Genomic DNA, 26,669 nt, shown 5'->3' on the forward strand with positions numbered 1-26,669 from the left:
ATAGGTATCACATAAACCATAAGAGGATCAAGCTCTTTTAAAAATATTCTGGTTCCAGCCTACAGCACTCAAAGGAAGGGCCACCATCAACGCAAATACAACTAGAAGTGAAGGCAGGCAGCCAGCCTGAACTTGCTCCCACCTGAACTGGGGACTGCTCCGAGACTGAGTCCTACCTTGAGAGTTTTCACAGCCACTGTCAGGTTGTACTTCTTCCAGACCCCTTCATAGACCTCTCCATACTGGCCTCCACCCAGCTTGTGCTTCATGGTGATGTCGGTGCGCTCGATCTCCCACTTGTCGTAGTTGGGGGACACGCCGTAGATGGTGGGCTTGTTGCGCTTGGGCGCCGGGTAGTGCAGCGTGGTGATGAGCCCATCTGCCACGGTGGAGTGGTGATGCACCAGCTCTGCCAGGGTGTTGAAGCGGCTCTCTGAAGACACATAGAGCTGGGAACCAAAGGGGAAGGGAAAAGCTCGTTCAGGTAATGCCCCTCGGAGAGCTCGTGCACAGGAACTGCATCATAAAATTGTGAAAGCAAAGTGTGGTGTTGCTTCTACTTGAGCCATGGAACTGTGAGCTCCACGAGCTCTGTAACCAGCTCCAGAGCCCAGAACAACCAATGCTGACATGGGAAAGGCATGGGTTCAGGAGAAAATACATGCACTTTGCCAAAACAACAGGGCAGAAATGGCTGCAAATAGCACTAGACTGGCATGCTGTTGCTTGAGATGTCTTTTTTCAAAAGGCTGGTCAGTGGGACATTTCCTGGAGAGTATGGGGGTGTTGTCACCTTCAGTGTCTTGTCTTCACTATTACTGTTTGGGTTATTACATTTTCACCTGCCTAAATTCTCCCTCAAGTGTCACTGGCAAACCAGAGCTTTCCCTGCTTTAGGCCTGAGCTTCTGCAGAGGTTTAGCACGAAGTCAGGAGCTGCTCTGCTCCATCCCTGTGATGGGCACTGATCAATAGCACAGAAGGAAAATCATTACCACTGAATGAAAACCTGCTGCGAGGCATGATAACCCATATTTGTTACCTTCTTAACATTTATACAGAAGATCCATTTTAAGCCTAAAATCCTGCTAAAGATAATGGACAACTGACTCCCTCCCACCAGAGCTGTGTGTTTCCAGTTCTCATCCTCAAGCCCAGTCTTCTACCAGGCAAGGTGAATAAAGCTAGAAATTGAATGATTTGAAAAGTGCTAGTTACACCTGAAGGAGACAGGGAGAAATCTTTGCATCAATATGCATTTTGCATCATAGTCTAGCCCACAACACAGAAGATGGAAGAGCTCCATTTCTCACAAAGGACCAAGGTTTGGCAAGGGACAAGCTTGCAGGAAGATCAGCACCACGTTAGGCCACCCAAATTCCTGTCCACTCCACAGGCTAGTCCTACTGCTCACATCACATGCCAACAGCGATGATCAAACTTCCCAAATGCTTCTGACATGCTGGATGGACACTTAACAGTTTCTGCATGTGCACTGGCCATCTGTTTGGGATTTCAGGAGCTGGGAAGTTGATAGGGCTGCCAGGCATCCAAAAATCCTAGATTTAGGGTAAAATTCTGCTTCTTCCACCTAGACAGAATATTTGGATGGAAAAAGAAAATGCATCTGTGAAGTTACAACAATAAGAGAGTATCACCAACAAAAAAAGGGAGATGCATTTGCAAGAGAAAAAAGTGTTTGCGGGAAGGGACAAAACCACCCTCAAACTTGATTAGTCTTTTTAATGAAGACTGGAAAATAATGGCAACCTCCTAGGGAGCGTGATTCACAGCTCTCCACCAGAATTAATCATATATTCTTTTGATATCTCATTTTAACACTATGGCTAAAAAATCCCCCTCAAATGAAAAAAAAAAAAAAAACCTACAAAAACCTACAGTGCTTTTCATGATCAAACAGGTGCAATCACCTTAAAACCAGATGTTCTCAGAATAGAAAAGTGGCAACATAAGAGGTGTTACAGCTGTTTGGTGTGAGTGACCAAGCATTAGCCAGTACAACCACAATTTAGAACAAGCCATGCCTATCTGGGAATGACTTGAAGTACTTGCAGTGGTATGAACAGCTCCCATGTTATACTGAGAATTAAAATCTAAAAATATGGATGTAGGAAAAGCTGAACTCCAGGATTACTTGCAAGTATCAGAGGCATGGAGAAGAAAACTCCCCCATGGTTTTACGACAAGTTATATCTCATGAAAATTAGAGATAGCTGTATTTAGTGTGACAGATTGTATGATCCTGTTACAGAAAGAGAAAGAAGCTAAACAAATGGCCAAAGATTTCAGAAAAAAGCTGTAGGAGGATGAGGACAGAACAGGACTGCCCTGTCCAGAACACAAAAACAACACTTCATGCCTTAACACTCATGAAGTTTTCCATTTACATTAAAATAAACATCCACCAGTAAACGTGTTTATTCTGTAAGCAGGTTTTTTCTAACCTCTCACTGATGACACTCAACAAAAAACCATGTGGTGCTGCTGACTTGTACTCTCACAGAGGTGACAGACCCAGCATCTGAGCTTTGTAGGGACTCAAGTTTGCTTCCTGGCTATGTTGTTGACACATTATTTGGTCAATTTCTGTTTATCAAACAAACCATAAACACCAGTCCTGTCTCAAGGGACTCTGCTTGCACAAATGAGCTGCTCATTTGCATTTCTGCCACCAGACCACGTCTCTTTTTCCTGGCTGGGATATTTTGTACAGGTGGTTAAACTGGTCGGTGCTAACCTCAGCACATCCTGAATCCAGCAGCACTCCCAAGGCTCCCCACTCAGCAGACAAAATTGAACATCCACACCAAAAAATCCATGGAGGCTCAAGTCTGCATCCAATTCAGCCACTGGAAGATCCAAGAGAGCCAAGCAGGACCCCAGTCCTGTTTCCTTCCTGCTGAGGACAGCAGGATTTGAACTGGCTGGACAAGGCTATTTATTCAGTTGGGTTACTCAATAGAAGGTTCTCCCTCAAGTTCTATCAAGCCAGGAAAACCAAGGCCTCTGTACCACAGAAGTGGTTTACCAGATGACTGGCTGCACTGTGCCAGCCAAATCAGGAAAGGTCACTTTTAATACCTTCCTTAAAAAAACCCCAACCAACAAAACAAAACATTAGAGGGTGGTCCAAAATAATATGACCCATTGAAGTGGGAAATAAAGAAAAAATTCCCAGAGAAATTTTTTTGAAGCTGTTGAACGCCAATGCATTCAATATCATTTGTACTAAAATGAAGATGTACAAACCTCTGATTTCTCTAGTCCCTTCAATTTTCTCCCAGGAAAAAGTCTGGATAAGGCTTTGCAATGCAGGACACACCACTGTGCTGAGCAGCAGCTGCTCCACACGTTCCTCTAATACCTCTTTCTCCCAAAGCGTGTTCTGTCAGGCACAGGATATGATCCCACCAAAGCCATTCATCCTTCTGCAGCACTGGGAGATATTAAATTCCCTGGACAGGCTGACTAATGATACAGCAGGCTGGGAGGGCCCCAGGTGCTCAGGGCAGTGAAGGTAAGAGCTTTCCTCCAGCACGGCCATGATCTGCTGCGAAGCTGGTAATAAATAGAGTGCGACATGAGCAGCACAGAGCAGGACCTCCTCCAGCAGCCTCCATTCTGCAGAGGGATAAACAGGGATACTGGCTGTTTCTCTTCCCAGCTCCTCAGCTTTGACAGCCAGGGACAGGGTGCTGGAAGAGCACAGTGTCCCCAGCCCTGCAGCACATCTGCCGCTGAGATGTCGCAATTCACTGCCCGGCTCGTTAACGCAAATTGAAACCGATGAGGTTTAACAGGCCAGGCTGGAACTGCAGCACATGATGCATGGACATGGCAAACTGCCCCTTCTGCAGGGATGCTGGCACTTGGCACAGCATCAGGAGCACTGTGGCTACCTCTGTGCCTGATCCTGCAACACCCAAAAGCCACAGGTCTCGGTCACTGCTGCTACTCAGTTTTCTACCACGAGCTGCAGATCTGCTTTAGTGAATTGTTCCAACCTGTGCTTTCTCTCAAAAACACCAATGCAAGCAACTTTGTGGAAAACGAACAGTTAACCTGGCTAACACAGACCTGAATGGATTACTGGAGCTCTGCAAAACTGTTTTTCTGGGATAAAAACAGCTCTGCTGGGATGAAAGCCTTCATATGCCAAACTCTATTACAGCTCAAACGGAGAACATGTGCTATCTCCTCATGGACACATGCTTATTTACACACCAACCCAAGGAGTCCTCGGTTCAAAACGTTCACATGTGAGCACTGCTCATCTGCCAGCATCTATGGAAATAGAAGGAATATCCACTACAGAGATAGGAGGAGGAATATTCCAGATTGCCATGGAGTCCTTCGAGTATGCTGCATGTCAGCACTTCACAGAGCTAATGCTGACCACAGAGAGTGTCTACATAGGAGGGAGAAGGAAGAATCAAAATGCCATAAGTTGGAAATATGTTGCCTTAAATAACATGGTCAGAATTGTCTCAGTTTCAACTCATTTGCTAAAGCAGACAAAAAGTATTTCATCACTGAATAAAATCTCGTTATCTTATTGGAGGTTTCAGAGTGCTGAGTCTGATAAATAGGAAACACAGGGTACCAGTTCCCTGTATTTTCATACTAAAGATTTTGCTGTCAGCTTTGTTGTAAGAAGAGTAAAGGTCTCATAAGACAAAGGAAATTTGGGCACAGTGGGCTGCTACTATACTTGATTACTTTTGATTTTTTTTCTTTTGAAGAAATTTAATGGCACAGAATCTCTCATCCATTAGATGCTGGCAAGAAGGGCCTCAGCGGCCATGCTCCAGACCCACTCTTCAACTTCTGCACAGGATCTAAAGAGACACTGCTTAAAATAGATTTGTTAAAAACTAACGTTTTCCAAATTCCAGTGCCAGTAGAAATGTTTCCATGAAATCAAAACAAAAACCTGTGGAAAACTACACTTTTATGCTAACATTTCTCTGCAGCATCCACAAAGCACAGCATTGCACCACTGCTACAGCACACAACAATCTAGGGAAAAAATGAAGGAACTGGGGACAAAGCCCATATAAAAGTGAAAGTGCCTACCCGTCTCCAATGATCACGCTGAAATACTGTAGAGAAATCAAAACAGTAGTTAAAAATACTGCAGAATACCTCAGAAAGCATTCTGTCCCTAATATTTACAGGATTATTAGCAACAGGTCCTGGCTTTTCTGATTTGACAGTCAGAGATTATCTTTTGAACATAAGGGACAAGAATTCTCAGCATCTCTTATTAATGATCTATTAGATTCTGCTCTGATCTAACTGTACTATTTCCTCCCTTAAAAAAGGGATAAAACGTTTCTGTATTACACAGTTTTCTACAGGAACAGAACTGTTTTGTCCCAGCCAGGTCAGAATCTCACATTTTACTCTAAGTACAGACAACGAGCCCTGTGACCCGAGCTCAGAACCGCTCAGTCCGATTGCTACTGCTTGACCAAGTATCCCAGCAAGGTTTGCAGAGCCTGGAGCCTACCTTGCCGTCGGAGGCAGTGTTGATCCTGTAGTGGTAGACCCTGCCCTCGTAGCGCAGGGAGATGGATCTCTGCCCGGGGCTGCTCTCGCTCTCCCGCACCAGGAAGCTGCCGTTGATGCCGCTGCTCAGCAGGTACTCGGCGGCGTTCCGCGACACCGGCCCATGGTACCACGAGTGCTTCTCCAAGCTGTTCACTGGGGTGATGTAATTGCTGGGGACCCAGCCCTGCCCGTTCTTGGTCTGAGCCTCACACCACTCCCCATTGTGATTGTAGCCCAGCACACGGAGCTTTTCACCTTGGGGAAGAGAAAATTAATTCAGACATGGCGAGCCTGGGAGTTGAGGACAAAGATAAGTTCTTTCTGCCTAGCAGATCATTAAATAATCTCCTATAAGAATAGGTATCTGACTCAGCAGGGACCATGTGTTTCTCTTCAAGCCTGAGTGGATCTCTCCAAGCCAAATAAAGTCACATGCTTCAGATTTTTAGGCTCTCCTGCAGTTCTGCACCAGCTCCAATACTGCTCGAAATGAATCCAGCAAATTTTATCTGAACTGAGTTGGCTTGTTGGATTTAGGAAAGAACTGGAGTGGATAAACAATAAAAAAATAATTTCAGTTAGGAAGGTAAGTAGATGTGACTTGGAGTACATACAGTGTTTTCTTTCTCAATCCTTCTGGTCCTTATATCTGTACAGTCATTTTTCACACAGGGACTGTGTTTTGGAGAACTGTGAAAATAAGAGGCCAGCCTCCAAAATCAGCTTCATTTAATTTCTCAGTTCAAACTCTTGATCCTAATGGAGAATTTAGTACTGACAGTTTCTTGCCTGATGCAATAAAAAAGAGACAGTTATAACCTTTGAAAAGGTCATGACTTTGTGAAGTATTCGTATTTGTTTAAGATGATTTCCCACAGAAAAAAAAATTCCACAGGGTTTGGTGTAAAACTTAATTATTTCACAGCGACTTTCCTTCCTACACCTTCTCCCACACTCCCAGTGGAATTCTGGCCAGTGACCTTACCTTTAGTTATGCTGAGAGTGTTGTCCCCACTCGCCACAAAATCATAGAGTGCAACAAAGAGATGGGGGTCATTTTCACTGGGGCAGGAGAGAAGGTTTTCCTTGGAGTTCCAGCGAGCTGCTTCGCTCAGACCCTGAGGCTCAAAGTCTGACACTACCGGTCTCTGAAGGGCTTCTGGAGGAGAAAGAGGGAGAGAAAGGAAAAAGCAGGTTCATTTTGGCTGATAAAAGCCATCTGGCCAACCCCCACACTCTGACTTTCTAAGTTGCATTGTTTCATGACACGTGTGCTCCTCGTGCGTCAGAGGACAGATATGGACAGTGCCTTAATGCAGATCTGCTGCCACATAGGCAGGACACTCTTGTTCCAGAGCTGTCCCCAGCCTCCCAGAGCCCCCAGCTCCTGCCTTTTAGGAAATGCAGGAAAGGGAAAGCCCTTCTCCATCCCTCGAGTAAATGCAGCTCACGTAGGCTGTTTGCTGCCTGTAAATCCTTTGGCTCACACCTAACTGCTGGAATGGTTAGATTTGAAAACAAACCCAGGACCTTTAAAAGGTAAATCCCTTAATTATCCTATAAATGAAATGGCTAGAACGTGCAGCAAATGCAGCCAAGCAAGGTGAGATTTATAAGACACGGTATTTAAGGAGGAGTTAGGTCTTTCTGGTCTTCACAGTTTTTTAATACTTTCTCTTCTTATTTGAGGACAAGACAGTATTTTTTTGTTGCCCTCTCTCCTGCCCATCACTCTCAAACTACAGCAGTGTTGAGCATACTTCTACATTTTTAGGAACCCTAAGACAACTCCAAAGACAGAGATTCCTGAAAACTGAGCTTTACAGGTGAATAAAAACCAACCTCCAAAGTTTTTTATACACTGCAGCACATAAGACATGTAATATTCAGTAAGTATCAAGCAAGTCCCAATACATCAGGGAATTCTACTGCAGTTGTTCCTGCAAGTCCTTCACTTTGGGGCATGACTGCAGAGTTTGGAGCAGAACTGTTCCAGATAATTGTGCCCCCTCACTCCTTAACACGCTACCCCCAGATGTGCTGGCAGCACCGTGCCTGACTGTACTGGCACAGAGCCAGGACAATAAGTTGTGAAACTCTTGTATTTTGAAGGGTCATTCTCCATCTGGATGAGTTTGTTGAGCGAGGTCACAGAGCTGCACACAAACCATTGCGTCAGTGCGGCTCTGGGGACAGGAAACACGGCACTGTCACTGCAGCCCCATGCCCCATGAACTGCCCTTCATGACACAGCATCAGCCCCTGTCTGCTGAACCCCTCTTCTGCACACACAGGGCTTTGGACACAGAAATTCCATTCCAGAAATGCCAAGTGTTTCCTAGACTGTCAAGTCACCTGGGGCACAGAACTCTTTTTATACCTGCAATATGCTTTGTGCTGCTATACAGATGCAATCCTGTCAAAACATGATTGTAACACTCCTGTTTGTTTGGCCTGGAAACTTGAGTATAAGCTGTGCCAGTAAACCAGTGAAGAACTGATGCAACTGACATCAGAAAAGGCATGGAAGTTTAGTGTGGACTAGGACACGTCCAAAATATGTTCCCAATGGGGAAAGCTAAAAAAAAAAAAAATCCCACCAACCTCTCAAAATTCAACCCCACAAATCATAATAATACACATTATTTTCTAATATAATTTTTGATAGTGAAAGTGCAAATAGTAGTGCTGGCTACTATTGACCCAAAGACAATCTGGCATCCTTGATGTGTTGGTCAGGTGACCACTGGTAAAGGCTCTCTGGCTGGTTATTTATGTACATGAGTACTACTGTCTTCATTGGAAAAGGTGTATGATGGATGTGAGTAAAATAGCAAATACAGACACTGCTGGGCCTGTTTTCCTAGCCAAACTGTAACTGCAGGGAGATATATTTCCATAGTGAATCAGAGCAGTTAAATAATTCCACCTTCGAAATGAATCCACAGTCAGAAAAAGTGGTTGCATTTTGGGGGGTTATTTTAAAGCACCTTAACATCCTGGGTTCCTCCTCCTGTGTCCTGCAGGAGAATATATTTTAAAAGCCTGGGTTTCCCTCAAGAGTGACAATGAGACAAGAAACAGAAAATCCACTTTCAGAACAATTCAGCTACAATTATTTTACCATGAAAACGCTTTGAAGCTCTTATCAAACACAGGGCACTACAATGATGGGAGATACTCCAAGGAGTTAAACCATCAGTGAACACCTGGAACAGACAGACAGCAGAGCTCTAAGGGGCAGACACACAACCTCAACAAGCAGCAATGCTGTGATGCTCTCCCCCAAATATGGGACAAACCAGCACCCACTGCTCCGTGGGATGGACCATAACCTCTGTTAGGAAGGAAAATACCTCCCACACAGGGCACTAATTCGACAGGAAGGCAGGAAATCCAAGGCAGGCTCCCCTCCAATTCCAGCACATCGCAGCCCAGTGAGGATGGCTCAGGCACAAACAGGGATGGGGTTGTGGGAGCAAAGCCAAGAGCTGCACAAGAATCCCTCCCTCGTGCCCAGGCTGTGGTGAGGCTGGGACTGACTCACTACACACGGATGCCAAGGTATGTGCTTCGATTCAGCTGTGAGACAACACCATGCCAGTGCCAGCAACACCCACGAGCGCAGCACAGAGTCGGGGAAGGCTGGCTGTGCTCAAGGACATTCCTACAGACACTGACTCAGTGACAACACCTGCAACACCAAGGACCTGCAGGAGCAAGGGCTGTTGAACACACACATATGAACTTGCTACAGTGGAAAACCCCACCGGGCTTCCAGTGAAATCAGAAGATGCTCACACCCTCTGTCTCTCCCAAGTCTGACCCTCCTGTGCAGCCACAGGCACCCCAAGAGAGGGGCTGTGTGAACGTGCTGTGCAGGAGAGCACGATGGGGACATGCCTGACAGCTCTTGGGCTGAGTGGGGCTGGTTTTTCCAGAAGGTAGGAACCCCAAGTTAAGAAGTGGGGTGGGGAAGGTGATGAATGAAGCTGAAGAGTGTCTACAAAGAGAGGATGAGGCCCTGAGTCAACACAGAGAAGAGCATAAAGAAAAGAGCAGAATTGTGGTGACCCAAGTGTAGCAGAAGCTTGATAGACCGTGACAAAACACACTTTTAAAGGTCTGGGCCCCAAGAGGAGACTGTCAGCAGACTGGGGACACAAAACCATGAAGCGAGAGAAGCAGACAGGACATGTCCATCTGGGAGCCACGTCCAGCCGGCTGTCAGCAGCGTTTATCCCTCTGAGCTATTCTCCAGCAAATCTGCCCAGACATTCCAGTCCTTCAGAGCAGGAATTAGACATTACTGCTCCTACATATTGAGAATCTTTTTCAACACACAGCTCCTTCACCTCCTACTGCTGGTTTTAACTACAATTTTACAGCACTGCTGAGATCTTCAGTGGGCCAGATTTCTCCTAATAAATCAGCCTGGCTGCTGTACCTACAGGAGGCCATCCTGGCACGGTGACGGGGCAGGAAGCGAGCGTAATTCAATCTGTTATCGCTGGGCTGTCGTTCCTTCCACACATCCACTTTGTCTTGTGCTGCATCCCAGCAAGGCTGCAATTTATTACTCTGCTCTGGATAACACCTGGGTTCCTGATAGAAGTCCTAAAGCAGCACTGTAATTCAGTTCTCCACCAACATTCACTAAATGATGGCTCTTAATTAAAGTGGTGCAGACTTTGAAATAAGACAACAGCAGCTTGTATTTTGAGGCGTTAGCCATAAGAATGTCATCATTTCCTCCCTAAATTTTTTTCCCAGAAGGTATTTATGCTTGCACACTAAAAGGTTTCGTAAGTGTAACTATCTCCTACTCAATTACTGTTCATACAAAGCCATGAATCATTGTTAGGGGCTGAGAACTTCTCAGATATGAACAATTCTGGTTTAGATGAACGCAAGCAAATTTTCCTTCACAATGCAAGGGAAGGGCTGGAAAACAGGCAGGAGCACAGAATTACACTTGGCTCCTCCAGAGCTGACTACGAGGCAGTCCCGAGGGAAGGAGGAGACCTCCTGTCTCCCTACAAAACAAACATCCTGTGGGCTTACAAACTGTGCTGGCATTTTTTCCACATGGTTTGTAGAGCAAGAGAGTGCAGAACACATCTAGTAATCTCTTTGGAGGCACAGCACATGCCACCTAAGCCTTCTCCTTTCCCTACATTCCCTCTACTCCCCTTTTCCCCTGGAAGAAATGATGATAAATGGCAGAACAGCAATGCAGATTTAATACTTCCAAATGTTTCTGACTCTGAGCACATATGATGGAGCAGCTGCCTCTCTGTCTCAGTATTCCTCCTTAGTGGCCCTCACAGATTCCCTATGCCTGATGCAATATGGATTTAAATATAAAATTTAAGAACCTGTAAAGCAGATCTTTCCAAAAAGGAGGGATTCATGTTTTATTTCAGACTCATCCCTCCAGTGAGATCAGGCTCAGCCTCTCCTGTTACCCACTGCACAGCCCAGGCCACTGAGCCTGCTGGTTTTCCTGGTCTTGGCTGATATTTGGAAAGTTCACCTTCTAAGAGCCAGCATGAGGATAAATACCACTTTTTAAACACTGTGTATTTATACACAGAGATGAAGTAGTGCAGAAACTGATCCAGCACCACTCCCCTGAGGTGGGCCACTCCTCCAAGAGATGATTCCATAATTTTGGGGCTTTTAATGTCATTTTTTGTTTTGTTGGTTTGCTTGTGGGCTGTTCTGTTGGGTTTTTCATCAAGTTCACTCTTACACAGACTTGTAAGTTCTACCTGAACTCATTCACTGAGTTTATTCCATTTATAACCCCTTAGTGACATGGCAAACATCATCTTTCTCCAGCCAGCTAATCACAGCTGGATGGATGGAGTGGAACAGTGGGTATGGCAGAAATCTGAACTTTACTCCCAAATCTGCCACTGAGTTCTGCCTGACCTTAGACAATAATGTCTGGGAGAAGAACAGGAAAGAGTAACTAGATTCAAGTGAACTTCAGTGACACTTCAGTATTTCTGACAACTTCACTTTTATAGCTTTTGGTTTTGTTTCCTTCCAGAAGGAACAGAAGTAGCAAAGTCTGCCTGATTCTGAGCCCTGGGCAGGAAAAGCACCAAGCAAGAATCATCAAGATTTACTGTTGCATTCCCTTGTATAAACAAGCAGCCCCGCAGACTGCTCAGGGAAGGACTGACGAGTCTGTGCTGATCAGTTTTAGGTCTCAAAGCAGTTACAACTTTTCCTGTGAAATGATAATCCTTTTCCTCACAACATCCCATGGGAAACTGTAGCAAGCACTATCAACCAGATTTTTGAACAAATAAGAACCACTAGAACAAGAACATAACAAAGAAGCCACTGCAAAGCCAGAAACGTGGATAACAGCAAGAATTCTACTGAGTGGTGGTTGATGAGAGGCCATGAGATGAGGAGCAGAAAACAGCCAAGGAAGAGAGGAAACACAGAAGGGAGGCAGCAACTCCAGGTTAATGCATCTGCTCTCCCTAGCAGGGCGACCAAAGCCCTGCCTGCTGAACCCAGTGACATTGGGGCAGATGAGTCACTGGGCTCCCAATTTAGGCCTGGATCAATATGTGCCCAAATGGATTACAAAAATCCCTCTTGAGGAACAGGGCAATGGCTCCAGGCTGCTGCTCCTCCCCAGGCTCGTCTACTTTAGCTGTAACAAGACAAGCTAAAAGTAATAAATTAGAAAAAGAATAAAAGTCTGACAGCTGGCAGGACTGGAGTCTTTTCAGTTAAACAACAAATGGACTTTACTAGCATCCCCAAAATGTTTCTTTCTAAACTTCACAGAGAATGCTGACAGGTTTTAAACAGGGCTTTTGACTTTCAGTGGTAGAGCCAAGCCCAAAAAGGCAGCAAGACTATTCCAGCCCCTATTTGGGACATGGACACATTCTGTTTTCCCAATCAGATTGGCAGCAGTACTCGCTGTGCCTCTTCCCTTCTACTCTTTACCCTTTCTTGGTGTGAAGTGGGTGAGGAATTATTCACTTTGGCAAAGGCAGACAGGAGAAAGCAGATGAGAGAAATTCAAATCTGTCACATTTTAAAATAATATTTACTAGTGGGAACAGAAATGAGGGCAAAGAAATGCCCAGCTCAAATATAAGAAAACTCAGTCATTGTTAGAAGCAGTTTGAACTTATTTTTGATCAAGTTAAGAGAAGATTTCAGCTTTTCCAGGGAGCAGGACAGTCTGCCCTTGCACAGCAGCACAAAGCCACAGGCCACAGCACCTGCCAGCCCTCCACACCACACACAGAGCATCTCCAAACAACCCTCGTTCCTGCAAACTAACAGAGCATAAAAGCCTTTCAGAAGGGACCACCTTGAAAAGAAAATCACATTTCTGATTACTTGGTCAAAGGACACGAACACCTACACATGTGCCTGACACTAAATCAGTCCTACAGCAAATCCAGCCTCAGCACAACATTCTCCAAATGTGTGTTTGAAATTACAACAAATAGACTTGATTTTGTTACATCCTATGCTATTCATCAACTAAGAACTGAATTATTTCTGTTAACATATGAATACAAAAATAAGGAATTAAGTAAAATTTCATCTATCCATCTGGCTGCAACTGGTTTTCCAAGCACCTAATGGACCTTTCAGCCTTTAAGCAGTTATGTTTAAGGTTTCCCAATCTATTACAGTAAAGAAACTTTCAGCTTTCCACACAACTAAATTAACAACAGCAGAGTTAAATCCTCCAATGATATCACAATCAGTTCATTAATTCTTTCTTTCAGAGGCTGAGGGCTGTGCATGGAAATGGACTGGCCATCACAGGCTGTTCACAGGGATCCAGGAGCAATGATCCAGAGTTTCTGACCCTTAACACAACCCTGCCCCCTTCTCATGATCTGCCAAGCTTAAAATAACAAATCCATATGTAAAAACTTGTTACATTCTTAAGGGCAACACAAACAAATGGATTTCACTCGTGCTCTTGGAATTCAGGAGTTTGGGACAAGCCCCCATCATTCTTTTGCAGGAATGCTCAACAACGATTTCAACCTCACAGCAATGTTCATAACAAAGCTGCCCAGGAAGAGATTCAGCTTTAGAAATGAGGAACAGAAAATCCTGCTTTTTTAAACTTCTTTTTCCTCAGATGAGTATTTCACCCTGCTCTCCAGGAGTTCCCCAGTCAATTATGGGGGTTCTGGGCTATGTCCTGACTGCCACATTAAGGTTGTAGTTGCCACATTTGTAGACCTTTAACATCCACTCTGACACTGCCTTTGGGTTTGCCCCATGCTGAGGTGGGAAGTGAGACTGAGCTACCTTGAGATCAAGTAAAAGTCGTTTCAATATGCATTTCCCATTCCACCTTAAAAGAAAACCAAATATACAACCACAGTCTCAGGGAAGCAGAAGGTAGAAATACTACAATATTAATTGTGTCCAACGTTCTTAACTCATACTGCCCATACAGCCAAGTCAAACTATGCTCTAATCCTATTATGAAACTGCATTGCAAATTGGGGAGAGGGGAAGTGGTTGTAAGGAACACAAAAGAGAAAACTTGCAAAAAGAGTCAGGGCAACACCCTTGTAACATCATCCTTCAGCATTCATTTCTGCAGAGGGAAATGAGGCCCCAGATGCTCTGCCTGCTCTCCCAGGGCTGTGTTGAAAGATCCAGCAGCACAGGCAGGAGGCCCAGCACAGCTTGGGGCTCCTTCTCCACACACACCCTGAGCAATACCAGAGGCAGGGACACAGACAGAGGCTTTGTATACTTGAAAGATCGCAAAAGAATTCAGTCACATAAAACCATCAAAATTATTCATGCATCTGCCCACCATTTGGTTTCTGAAACTTTAAATAAGCAGAAAAAGTCCTTTGGACACTGTTCTTTGATTTTAGAGAACAGAAAAAATTCCTCAGAGTCACTGAATGTATCCAATAAATACAGACTCTTGATCCAAAACTTCTCCAAGTGAGTTTGCCACGAGCAGCCATTTGTAGATTTTGAGATTCCTAACCTATGAATTTCCAAGGGCCGTTTCTGCACCGAATATTTGAGAGTTGAGCAACAGCGACTTGCGATAGGCCCCTGGAAATCAGCTGCTGCCTTCCGTGCCTCTGATTTGATGAGTTAGCACGGTCCTCCTGGCAGGAGGATTATTTTTACTGAAACAACATCCAGCAACACAAAAGAAGCTGAAGGAGCCTGGACCCGTGGGATGGACACAGCCCTGGGAGTGCAGCAGAGAGGCTGAACTGGAGGGACCACATGGCAGTTCCAGGCAGGGTGTGAAGCCACGGCAGGGTGAAATCTTGCCTGAGGTCACACCAAGCAAGACCTCAGCCCAAAGTCCCCCCTGCCCAGCGCGGTGCCTCTGTCGCCCAAGCTTTCCATCCAAACCAGTTGAGTCCATATGTTTAACATCTCACAGTCTGCAAGTTACCACGGGTGTGACTCAAAAATCATTTTTTAAAAGCAAACATGCAATAAAATGCAGTTAAACGAATGCCTGTGGAAAGCACACTAAGAAGAGGAATAACCAAAACTGACCAATGCCTTACGTATTAACACATGCTGAAAATATTTTACCGATGGACTCATGTAAATTTTCTCCTTGAGTATGGCGTTAGGTTTTTTCACGTCCAAAATAAGTAAGATTCCCCCCCGCCCTCCCGGGGAAAAAAATAATAAAGCAGAGGCCTGAAGATAGGGATTTGTTTATGGGCTCGGCAATAAGATCACTTGACATTTTACAACCATAAATGGTAGAGCCGCGCTCCCTCTGTAACTGCATTAATGAAAGGCACCTGGGTCCGCACGCCGCCGGCACCGCTGGGTTCTTCATCCTCGTTCGGGAAAGCCCAGCCTGAACGCGGCCAGCTCCAAACATCCCCCCAAACCTGGCCCCAGCTTGAATCGAGGGATAAAACTCTGTCCGGGATGGTGGGATCGGGATGCTTGAAATCGAGGGATAAAACTCTGTCCGGGATGGTGGGATCGGGATGTGCCCCCCGGGAGCGCGTCCCAGCCCCGACCCCGGGGGTACTCACCTTCCAGGTAGCAGCTGGATGAGGAGGAAAGCCCCTTCTTCGATTTGCAACCCACCAATTTCAAGCAAATCTCCAACATTTTCATTTGTTAGAGTTTGGCTTCCGCTGTTCTGTTTTCCCTTCCCCCTCTCTTTCAGCTTCTTTTCTATGTGGAATTATCCGTTAGAATACTTTAAAAAAGTCTAGAAAGATCCGGTAAAAGTCTAAAAAAGTCTAAAACAACATATCCAGGAGAAGCCTAAAACAAAATATCCAGGAAAATTCGACGAAATCCAGCGCTCCGAAAAGCATTACAAGGGCGAGCCCGAGAGGCGGAAAATGCAGGGGCCCCGCACCTCCTCTCCCGGGGAGTTAACTCCAGCCATCTTCCCTCCTTCCCAACTCTTTTGGCGGGAGAGAGAGGAAAGGAGGCGGGGGATGGGGGTGGGGGAAGAATGAAAGAAAAAAGAGAAGAAAAGCAGTAAGAAGGAGAAAAAAAAAAAAAAAAAAAAAAAGCGAAGCCAACAAAGTTGGGCAGAGTCAGCGGTGCCGACCGTGCGCGGCAGCCGCCGGGCGCTGCTGGGGCTGCGCTGCCAACAAAGGGCCCCTCACTCCGCCGCCGCCGGCCTCCATGACATCAGGCATCCAGCAACGCCCTCGCTCCTTAACCTCCTCCTGCCTGCGCCTCTCCCAGCGCCGAGGAGGCCGAGGGGGAAACCAACAGGTTTGGGGAAGCGGAGGAAAGGCGGGATGCTGGCGCTCGGCGAAGGCTTCAAAGCGCGTCACTGCAGAGCCCATGGCGGGGCCGCTCAAAGACAGCCGGCAGCGGGGGAGGCGAGCCCGGAGCGATGGCCATTTGTAACCCGGCACAGGAACGGCGGGGGAGCTGCAGCTCCTGCCCCGGGATCCTGGCCGAGAGTCCCTGCGCTAATTGCAGGCACACGCATCCATGGATCGGCTAATGCGGTTACTGCTGCTCCTCCGGCACAAGGGCCCAAAAGTTTTCACTCTCACACTACCTACTGCATGTTTCTCAAGGCTACACACCAATTAATGCTCTCTCTCTGCTTATGCATTTTTTTATAGATTGTTTTATGGCATTATTGTGTGTGTCCCATTTAAACAAACATAATTTTTGTTATGTATATCTATATATATATTTATATATATATAGACTGTTTACCTACCTATCTCTCTCTCTAAAGGAGATAGCATATTGAGTATGTATACAACTGCATTATTTCCACTGAAAAATCCCTTTTCACCTCCCAAAGCTTGGGGTGCTTTTGCTGCTTGGAGCAAGAGGTGCTCAAGGATGCAGAGTTCATTAGGGGTGGAAAACATAGAATTTGGGGAAAACAGCCTGGGAAGCTGATCCCAGCACAAATCACCCCACAACGCGTGGAGCCCTTGGTGTGTCACACACAGAATCAACAGAGCAGCAAATCTTCATTTTTGTCCCTGAAAACTTGCCTTCACATCTGACAGTTTATTTTGGCAAGGTTTCTGACTAGTGCTTGTGCTCTTTTGCCCTCCATCGTTTTCAAACATTGAATACTTTAGGGGAAACTCTGCATGCTTCCAGCATCTGAGGTCTGTGCCTCTGAAACAGCAAACATTGCTCAGACTCTTTAAACATTATTTTACAGCATCACTTGGCCTCAGTCTTCTGATCCATGGGGTAAAAACATGAAAGACAGCTGGGAAAAAATCCTTGATCTCTCAACCCATACTGAACTGCAATAAGAGCATTTGCTTTTTCTTTCTTTTTTTTTTTTTTTTTTTTAATATCACAAGTCACATTTCTAGCAAAGAAATAACAGTAAGGACAGTGTGATGTTCACAGTGCTTTCACCTTTTTCTCAGAAAACATGAATGTGGATATTCCCATTTAATACACCAGAAAGCAGGTAGAGAACTTCAACATCTCCTCAATTCAGACAAAGAGCTGAGGCTCTTATCCCCACTGCTGGCAGCCTGCATGGACATTGGGAAAACAACAATAAGTTCTCCCCACTCTATCCCATCCTCGCTCCACTTCTGGAGAATTTCTATTTTATGGAAGCACCAGAGTTTAAGAGAAACCAACACCTATCTACTTGTTCCTTGCCAGCCTAACAGGGATCTTGTGTGCAACTGCACTGGGGGAGTGGAAAAAAAAAAGAGGAGTTAAACACAGATTTGGAGGAGAAAGGTTACATAAATCACAGGAGGAGCTCAGTCCTCACAGGTTTCAGCTCAGTGTCATGTTTAGGGAACCAGGATGAAATGAGGTTTTAAGAGCAGACCAAGCATCCTGCACGCAACTTCTTTTCCATGAGAAGAGCATCCCCATCCCTATCCCACTTTTCCTGCAGCTGTAGGAACTCAGAATCCCCAAAGCATTCCCTGCAGTACAAAGGCTGCCCCCCACGAGCACCACCCAGCCATTACAATTAAGGTTAATACAATGAGTGCCAGCAGAATTAATGCGGATTACATTTCTGATGAACTCCTGGGGTTCTTATTCCTGAAGAAGAATGCCTCATCTCAAATTAAATTAACCCGCCTGCAGAAGAACCTCAATGTAGGAGAAACACATCCACTTGGGGAGTTAAACACAAAGAGCTATCTGGGATAACTTCCTCTGTAGATAAACAAATTAATTCCCTTTATGCTTCCAGGCAGACACGCTTGTGTGGTCCCTGTGCTACAAACATCATCCTTCAACATTTCCTCTTTTGTGTCATGGCAAACTGGGCTGTAAATACTTTGAGCAAATACCCTCTGCCATTCCTGAATGCCATGAAATTAACTGCTGATACAGAAATAAAAGCCATACTGGTAGTGTCACACAACCTCTGCCACTCTTACTGCTGTCAGCTATAAATCCCTCTCACATTTGTTTGTCATACACATCTTAGAACAAGATCAGTCATGAAACGTGTGCAGATTTCTGGACTACAGTGACTGATGCAGCCTTCAACTCGGGCTCTCTGCTGCAGAATGGCAAAACAATTTGGTTGGGAGCAGGCTCAGAAGGTCTCCAGCTCCTGCTCAGAGGGAGGCTATCTCCCTACATCAGGATTTTCCAGGCTTAGAGTCTGCTGGGCAGTTAAACACTTTTTTATCCTCTCATACCTACCCAGCTTTGCCTCATTGCAAGTTTTAATTGTTACTTCTCCTCCTTTTGCTGTGCACCTCTGAGAAGAGTCTTTCCAGCCACCAGTGGGGTGGTTTTGAAAGCTCTGGGACCTCTTCCATCCCCCTCTCTCCCTCGGTCCTGAGGGGCAGTGCTGGCTCCAGCCCCCTCCAGCTCCCTCCAGGGTCTCAGCAACTGCTACAGGGGAAGGAGCTCCAGATGTGGCTTCACAAGAGCCAAAAAGAGGGAAATAATCACTTCCCTCGACCTGCTGGCTCTGCTCTCATTAATGCAATCCAGTATCCATTAGCCTTTATTGTTCATGCTCCTACAAGAGCACAAACTTATTTAGCCAACGGCCTTTGTGTTTGAGCTGCTTCTAGCAGACAGATATTTCTTCTTTACATTCTTAATGCTACCCAGAATTTCAAGGACAGATTTTCATCCAAAAGAGAATGATCACATACACACACATGACAGCAGCAGCAAAAGGACTGGAGTCCATGAACAGAAAGTGAGTTTTGGCATGATCTCACGTGTTAGCAGCTGGAGTGAATTTTGTTGCGATACTGTTAAAAACAGCTTGAGTGTTTGTCACCCATTTAAAATCTGAGCTTAATTTTGTTTTAAAATCCTCTTCTGAAATGTGGAAAGTTTCAAGTCCCAAAGTCTGGGCATTTTTTGATAGGCATATTCAGCTGATTGGGGATGGGAAAAGTCACTTGAAATAGAAGTATCCCATACTAGTGGTTAAAGCAAAGGAGCAAACAAGTGTGCCAGAAAAAGAGCAAATTCTTGCTTACAGTTAAAGTTACCTGTGCCTTATCTTTCTCTTCTATAAATGCAGTTGAGAATTTCCCCACGATAAAGACTAACTCAGTGCCAGCTGTAAAACAGCTTTTTTGTCTCTGGAACAACAAAATGTAGAATCCCATAATTTATGAGATGCATTTTTCTTAGTAAGTGGTAAGATTACATGAGATTTAGCACATTCATAGGTCACTGTCTTTAGGATTAAAAATATGCCCATGCCACAGAACACTCCCATGCTACACAGCTCTCTTCTGATGGCATTTTTCACATAGTGGAATAACACATCCTAACACCATTACCTGATAAAACGTGTGTGTATGTGTACATGCAAGTAATCAAAAGGCTGATGTTGAAATCCATGAATGACCACAGCATGTGCTACAGATGGAGCTGTAACAAAGCTGGGCTTTGATCCGACAGCAAATGCAGCACTGCCTGCTCTCCTGGGGGTAAGTCCTGCTTTGTCTGACAGGTTCCAGCTTTCCTTTGGATTTCCAGATCCTCCACTGTTACACAACTTCATCCACTCTTAGACACAAAGTGCCAAACGTTTGGGAAGACAGTGCTATCTATGAGATACAGAGGACCAGCAGCTTTCAAATCCTGGCTACTCAACTCTACCTTCTTGGTAAGTGCAGCACAAAAACTCTGGTGGAGTCTTGTAGAACTGTCTGCAGCGAATACAACAGCTTCAGTGAGTTGAGCACATTGTGTCGTGAGAGCTTTGTTATGGTAGAAATGCACAGCAGAAAATGAGCCCAAGGCTGGCAGGGTTAGAGGTGAGTGCGCATCCCACACCCAGCCATCTGAGATTTAAACAACTGTCTCCTGAGTGGATCACCTCTTAGTCTCAAGTGATTGTTCAGACATCTTGTAGCTACTCCAAAGGACAAGTGAATACAAGTCTTCCAGGATGCTCCAAGGTTCTTCACTTCCTTGGCTATGACAGCACTACACAAGAAGGCAATGACATTTGGGATTTATTTGTAATATCTGCCATGTAATGAAGAGAGGGTGAGAAAATTCTTTGTTGGTGTTTTCACACAGAATGTGCTCTACATCAGCCTGGTAAGATCTCCAAGTGAGATTCTCCACAGGAGAAAGCCCAGGCAACCAGGATACTGAGGGATCTCCAACTACCACTTATTTGGTGAGCTCTAGGAATACCACTGGCATTAGGAATGTACACCCAGATAAACAGTGGTTTTCAAGTGGTTTTACCACTCTGCCCAGAGGAACCTTTGTGCCAGAGATGTGTGTCAATGCCAGCCTTTCTCCACCACTGCCCTCAGAACCACTCCACCAGTGCTGCCAGTGTCTCTCTTCCAGAGTTTTATGTAGAAACCTCTGTCTCTCCCTTTCCAATTCACACACTAAACATTTTTACAGACCACTGTTCTACCTTCCTGTTTAAGCTCTTCTCAAGATCCAGCTGACATGTTTACAACAGCTAGTTAAAACAGCATGTTAAAAACAAAAGCCTCTTGCTACTACTCTGACCATTCCACAATAGATATTATTGTAAATAAAATAAAAAACCCCACAAACAAAGGCAAGTTAACACCTGAGGGCAAAGAGTGTTTTTCTTCCTTCAGTCACCATCCAGCAGAGCTGGAAAAGCCCTGCAAGAACACACGTACAGGGAGATATTAAACACTTCTGGTACTTGGACTTACTAAGTCCCACTCACATTGGTTAAAAACTTCAAAAAAAACCCAAGAAAAGCCAGGTTACAAAAAGTCCACTGTACACATCAACAGAAAAGCCAAGGATTTTGCAATAAACCATGTGCATTTGTTGGTTTTTCTCCTTGATTTAACAGATGTTTGTTATTTGCAATTTTCATGAGTGAAGGAGGTGCCTGGGAAGTGGTGGGATTTCAGAGATGGAATGTTCAACTATTTGAAATTCCTTTCAAGCAACGGAGCAGAATCCTTATTTTTTTAAGGTAGTAACAAGGCAGAAGGTACTACTAAATTCCTGCAATGGTGATATGTATTCACTGTACTCATGTAAAAACACAAGACAGGTCATGAGCTCCGCAGGGAATTGCTTGGAGTTTTATCACTTGAAGCCTGCAAGGTTAAATTCAAGTCCAAAGGGGCTCATCACCCATCACTGGAAAAGTTTTGGGCCTCTTCCAATGAACACTTTATGAAACATCTGCAGTCAAAGGAAAAAAAAAAAAAAAGAAACAAAAGAAACTTCTTGCACTTTTCAGATATGAAAAAAAAAAATAGCAGTATACCTTAAAGACACAAAAATGGCATAAATTCCTCCTGACTATTAACGACTGAACTTCCATTGTCCAGGCAGTTTATTAAGGTTGCGAAAGAGGGAGCAGGGACTGGAAGTTCCTGTGCATTAGGTAGAATTCCATCAGTTTTGGGATCCTGCTGAAGTTCAGTATTTTCTGCCAGCCCAAGGAAGGGAGGAATCACAGACAGCCAGGTCACAATCAGAAAACATACATGCTTGGAAAGGACCAGCAAACAAATTTTAGAGAAATATCTCTGCCAAATACTGACTCAGATCGTGAGTGGGAGCATTTCCGTATTTCTTTTAAATGAAAAGGCAAGGAAATACAGAATGAAAAAGTAAAGGTAAGAGAAGAGGTTAAAAGGAGAGCTCAGAACCGATGACTTTGTGGGCTTTTCTTGTGTAAATCCGAGCACGTCTGCAGGAAGAGCCAGAGGGACCAGGGAACAGGGGTTAGCCCTGGCAGTAACTAAGTGGTTAATTTCTTCCATTCAAGAGCTGAAAAATCTGCCAAAGCAGAAGAGCAGGCCTCGGAGATCAAGTTACACATGAGGAGGGGGTGGAAGGGGAGAAGAAGAAAAGAAAACAAGTATTACTGAACCACTGCCGCATGAGACCCAGCGGGGATTAGGAGAACACGGAGGAGGAGAGGTTTAGCCAGGGCTGGCTGTAAACACATCCCCAGTCCATGCCTGCACCTCGCCATTCCCTGCGGGAACACCGACCTGTCCTGAGCCCCTGAGCCCTGGCCAGCGTGGAAAACCTTCTGTGCATCAGCTGTGGAATTCCAGTGATGGGACCAGCTGGATCTCCTTTCTCCCTCTGGCTCTCCCCACACAGGCAAAGTGGCTGTTTTGTGTCGCAGCTGGAGAGTTTAGGCTGGGGCACAGATCTATGGATGGCTCCTGCTGCTGCCACAGGTGTGGGAATCACCAAAGCACTCGAAAGGCAAAGGGATAAAAGCCACGTGGAGCAAGTAATGATGCACAAATAAACAAGTAATCCATCAAACCGAGGAACAATTCAATTCCTTTGCCTTGAAGTTGATCATACAAAGGAGGTCTCAAAGCAGTATTGACATTTTCACAGCCATTTCGGGCAGGTGAAGGTTCCCTTCCCAGCCACACATCATTTCTGTACTCACTCACTTAAACTTTTTCAGCACTGAATTCAGCAAAGATTATCCTAATTTACTGAAATGCAGAAAATTTCAAGTAACACATGCACACAGCCACAAGAGAATAGCATAAATTTGATTGCAGAGATCATTTTTCTCTTAGGAGCTAATCCTTGACAGTTAGTGCCTTTGAACACTATCGACATCAACGGGCAGAAACCTTTAAAACATACAGATATTTTGACAATGAAATGAGTGTGCTTTTTCTCGTCTTCTTTTAAATTAATTCTTTTTTTAAAACCAAGGGAAAAAAAAAAAACCTCAAAAACCCAACCCAAAGCTCCAGACTCCAGTGCCTTCTGCTCAGGAATTCCAGACGTCACTAATTCATCCACAGGGGAATACATATTATTTTGAGAAAGTAGTGGAAGCCCTTTGTAACTATAGAAATAAAAAAGCATCCATATAAGCATAAAACCCACTATATAAAGCCATCTACAGTCACTTGATTTGAATAACTCTACTTATCCACCCTCAGGATCTACTCTCAGCCTCCCTTAGATGTGCAGGTAAGTGCCTGCTGCTCCTTAGCACTAATTGCTTATTATTCCCAGTGTAAGAAAGTAAATATATGCTCCCAGAAAGGAAAAGCTTCCAGTTAATTAGAACTGCCTGCAGCAATGGTTCCCTCCAAACAGTTCAGCATTTTATTTTGTTGTCAGGACACATTATAAGAAGTTTTAAGAGTCCTGCTGGGACTATGACATAAAGGCAGGACCAGTAGTATTTCCTGTGAAGGCTGGGGCCAACAGGAAGAAACTTCAGACAGAAATAAGCTACTTCACCACGAGGAAAGGCAAAATCAAAATGTATATATACACCTCTGTCCTGGTCCAACTGGAGCAGGGATGCAGGAAAAGGGTCTCTAATTTACTCATGCACTGCTGAGTAAATAGATGGATACAGTTCAAATGCTAAACTCTCACTCTTTTCCAATTCCTAAACATAAAAACACATTGAAAGAAGCATTTTAATTTGGATTTTTTTGAAAAAATGAGGGAACATTGTCACTGCATTGCACCATTTAGACAAAGCAAAAGACTGATGCTGAATTCATAAGGGGGAAGAGTTATTAAGCTAAGCTCTTTAAGAATGAGGGTTTTTTGTATGCTTAATCATGCTTGTCATATCTGAATATGGATTTAGAAAATGGCATGAGACTGTGCAATACCTCTGCATGTTTTCTGCCTTTCCAGGCACAAGTGGAAAGATAAAGGAAGGTGTAAAAAAGAAATCTGATCTCCAGTAACCCCAAAAGTTCATTTCTATTCACTCCCTCTTTACCTGCCCATCATTAATCAGAGCCTTTCCCAGAGCAGATATGTTACATGTGGTCTGAGCTGGTCCTGTCTGCCCACATACCAGACAGAAAATAGGGAGAAGAGCCAAGTATCAAGGAGTGACAGCCCCTGGCACCCTCCAAGCCATCCCACCCTGCTCCAAAGGGTGAGCTAGACACTTCTGTCATGTCAGGCTCAGCTGAGTCACTTCACTGTTCAGGCAGAGAAGAGGATCTGGAGGATGAGCACAAATATTTAACCAACCAAACACAAAACTAAAATACCTGTGACTGCTCTGAAAAGTTGCACAATGGAGCAACAGAGTGGGAAGCAGAAAAGTGCTACAAACACTGAGATGAGCTGGGAAGAAATCCTGCTGACACAGAGTGAGGCTCTTCAGCCAGTTAACCCCATCTAAACACAGAGTCATTGGTCCCACCTTTCCCATCTTCTCCCTCTTGCTGGCACTGGTGCTCACCAACCATGTGGTGACCCAGTTCAAGAATGTCAAGAGTCTCATCAGTGTATGTTCACACAAATAACAGTGCTGGCATCATGAGGGGGCCAGCAAAGCTGTTCCTTAATTCAAAATACTGAGTAAACCATCTGTATTGACAAGCTGTATAAACAGCTTAATCTTACCAACCTTTCCTACTGAGACAGCTACAAACAAATCCCAAAGAAATAAATATATGAATATAGAACTGGACCAGCTATAGATGGAGTTCATCAATCATTCAGAGTCCCTCAAACAGACCACAGTTATCCTGTGCTGGGAGATGTGCTTTCACCTGAAATGGAAGTGCTTCATCCAGCCTTGAGTAACTGGCTGCACTCCAGTCTGGATCTAGGGAATGCAATGCCTCTAATTCCTAGAGAGCTGACAGATCCCCAGATATGCAGCAGTGCTGCAATACAGACAGCAGTCCCAGAAAATACAGCTTGGTGAGAAACCCTCTGGAGTAAGAAGTTCCTCTGCAGCTCCACTCCAAGCCTCTCCTGATTCTGAGGTTGTTCCATGAACTTCCAGACAGAAGATACCACAGCTCTGTAATTTAACTCACAGCTTTTCCTATTTCTCATTGCCTGTCCATAGTGAAGTCTCATGCCAGTGATATACAAGCTCAGCCAAGTTAGAGATGTTATATTCAGTTACTACAAGAATAAAGATTGAAAAACAGTGAGCCCGGAACATCAGAGAAGGAAGGTTCTGGCTTGAACTAACATCAGGTGGAAATACCCAGAGCAAAAATCAATGAACTGGTTTTTGTTAGGCCACACATTGTGATTTCCTCCCTTCCTTGGTTCAGCTCAGTCTTTGCACGTCCAGCGTGACCAGAGGATTTTCAGATGGTGAAAGAGCTGCTGTGTTCTCCTAATCCCTCCCTCCCACATGTACAGCAGCCAGGGTGCCAGAAGAACCCATTTTAAAATTAATCTCAAAAGTAGAGCAACATTCATAGAAAGAATCAGGACTAGAAATCTTCAGCAGCTCTGGGGTCAAGGGGGATGAAGCAAAGGCACTGCATGGACAATAGAGGATATTGAGGAGGTGACACAAAAGGATTTTAAGCCATGTAACCCGCCATTAATAAAATGGAAAGACCCCACAGACCATGTGGTCTCTCATTTTTTAATTCTACCTGAAGTGTTTATAAAGGACATCACAAGGTCACTGGGAGGATTAGCAGGTTATTGTTTTGGAAAGACCTGATGATGGTTTGAGTCACTTTTGCTTACACTGTCAGCCCCCCCAAGCAGGGCCTGGATTTTAAGAAAAAAATAATTTTAGGGAAAAATGAATAAGGGAAAATTAAGTATTTATAGGGAATAAAATAAGAGAAAATTAACTATTCTGCTTCATCATATGAACAGACATGCCATAATTTTATTTCCAACTCTTCTTTGGATTTCTCCAATCACTGTGGATAAATTACCTGACTTGGCATGTCCATTTTTTTTTTCCAAATGTAACTACTACAAACCTTCAAACTACAAATGAGGACCCACTGCTAGGAGTTACTACATGAATATGAAACATTCAGTAACACACCCAACACACCAACTTCCAGCTTAGAAACCACACTTCCCATGTACTTCAAGGGCACTCACATTCTTTCCATCAAGTGGGGCTGCCTCTCCTGGCAGTGGCACAGGGCAGGATTTTAAAACTCCCAAATTCAAATCTGAGGGAGGCTTTTCACAGCTCACTCAGGGTGTGCTCAGTATCACCAACACACCCTGCACCACCTGTGAAATGTCTGCACATGCAGAAATTCTAACAGACATGAAAAGGAGATAGTTCCAAGCACAACAGACAATTTTTTCTCCCCTTGCACAGAAACACTTTGTTTGCAACCGAAAGAAAGGAGGTTTTCATGTGTTGGAGCAGCAAGTAGCCTATCCTGGGAG

At 44.6% G+C, this 26,669-nt stretch overlaps 1 protein-coding gene across 2 annotated transcripts in view; it reads right to left on the bottom strand.

The window, feature by feature from the left end:
• Nucleotides 1-26,669, bottom strand: part of ABL1 (ABL proto-oncogene 1, non-receptor tyrosine kinase) — a 76,828-nt gene that overhangs the window by 16,098 nt on the left and 34,061 nt on the right. Inside the window, exons 1-4 of one of the 2 annotated variants that reach the window (XM_009093419.4) lie at nucleotides 15,629-16,255; nucleotides 6,559-6,732; nucleotides 5,533-5,828; nucleotides 177-449 (exon numbers count right to left, since the gene is read on the bottom strand). In XM_009093419.4, the coding sequence (XP_009091667.1) occupies nucleotides 177-449; nucleotides 5,533-5,828; nucleotides 6,559-6,732; nucleotides 15,629-15,713 (828 nt within the window). In that variant the 5' untranslated portion in view covers nucleotides 15,714-16,255. Of the gene's footprint in view, nucleotides 1-176; nucleotides 450-5,532; nucleotides 5,829-6,558; nucleotides 6,733-15,628; nucleotides 16,256-26,669 lie in introns of those variants that run through there. The other variant, XM_009093418.4, reaches the window with a different exon arrangement.

This window comes from Serinus canaria, chromosome 17, assembly GCF_022539315.1.
Source record: "Serinus canaria isolate serCan28SL12 chromosome 17, serCan2020, whole genome shotgun sequence".
Taxonomy (NCBI): domain Eukaryota; kingdom Metazoa; phylum Chordata; class Aves; order Passeriformes; family Fringillidae; genus Serinus; species Serinus canaria.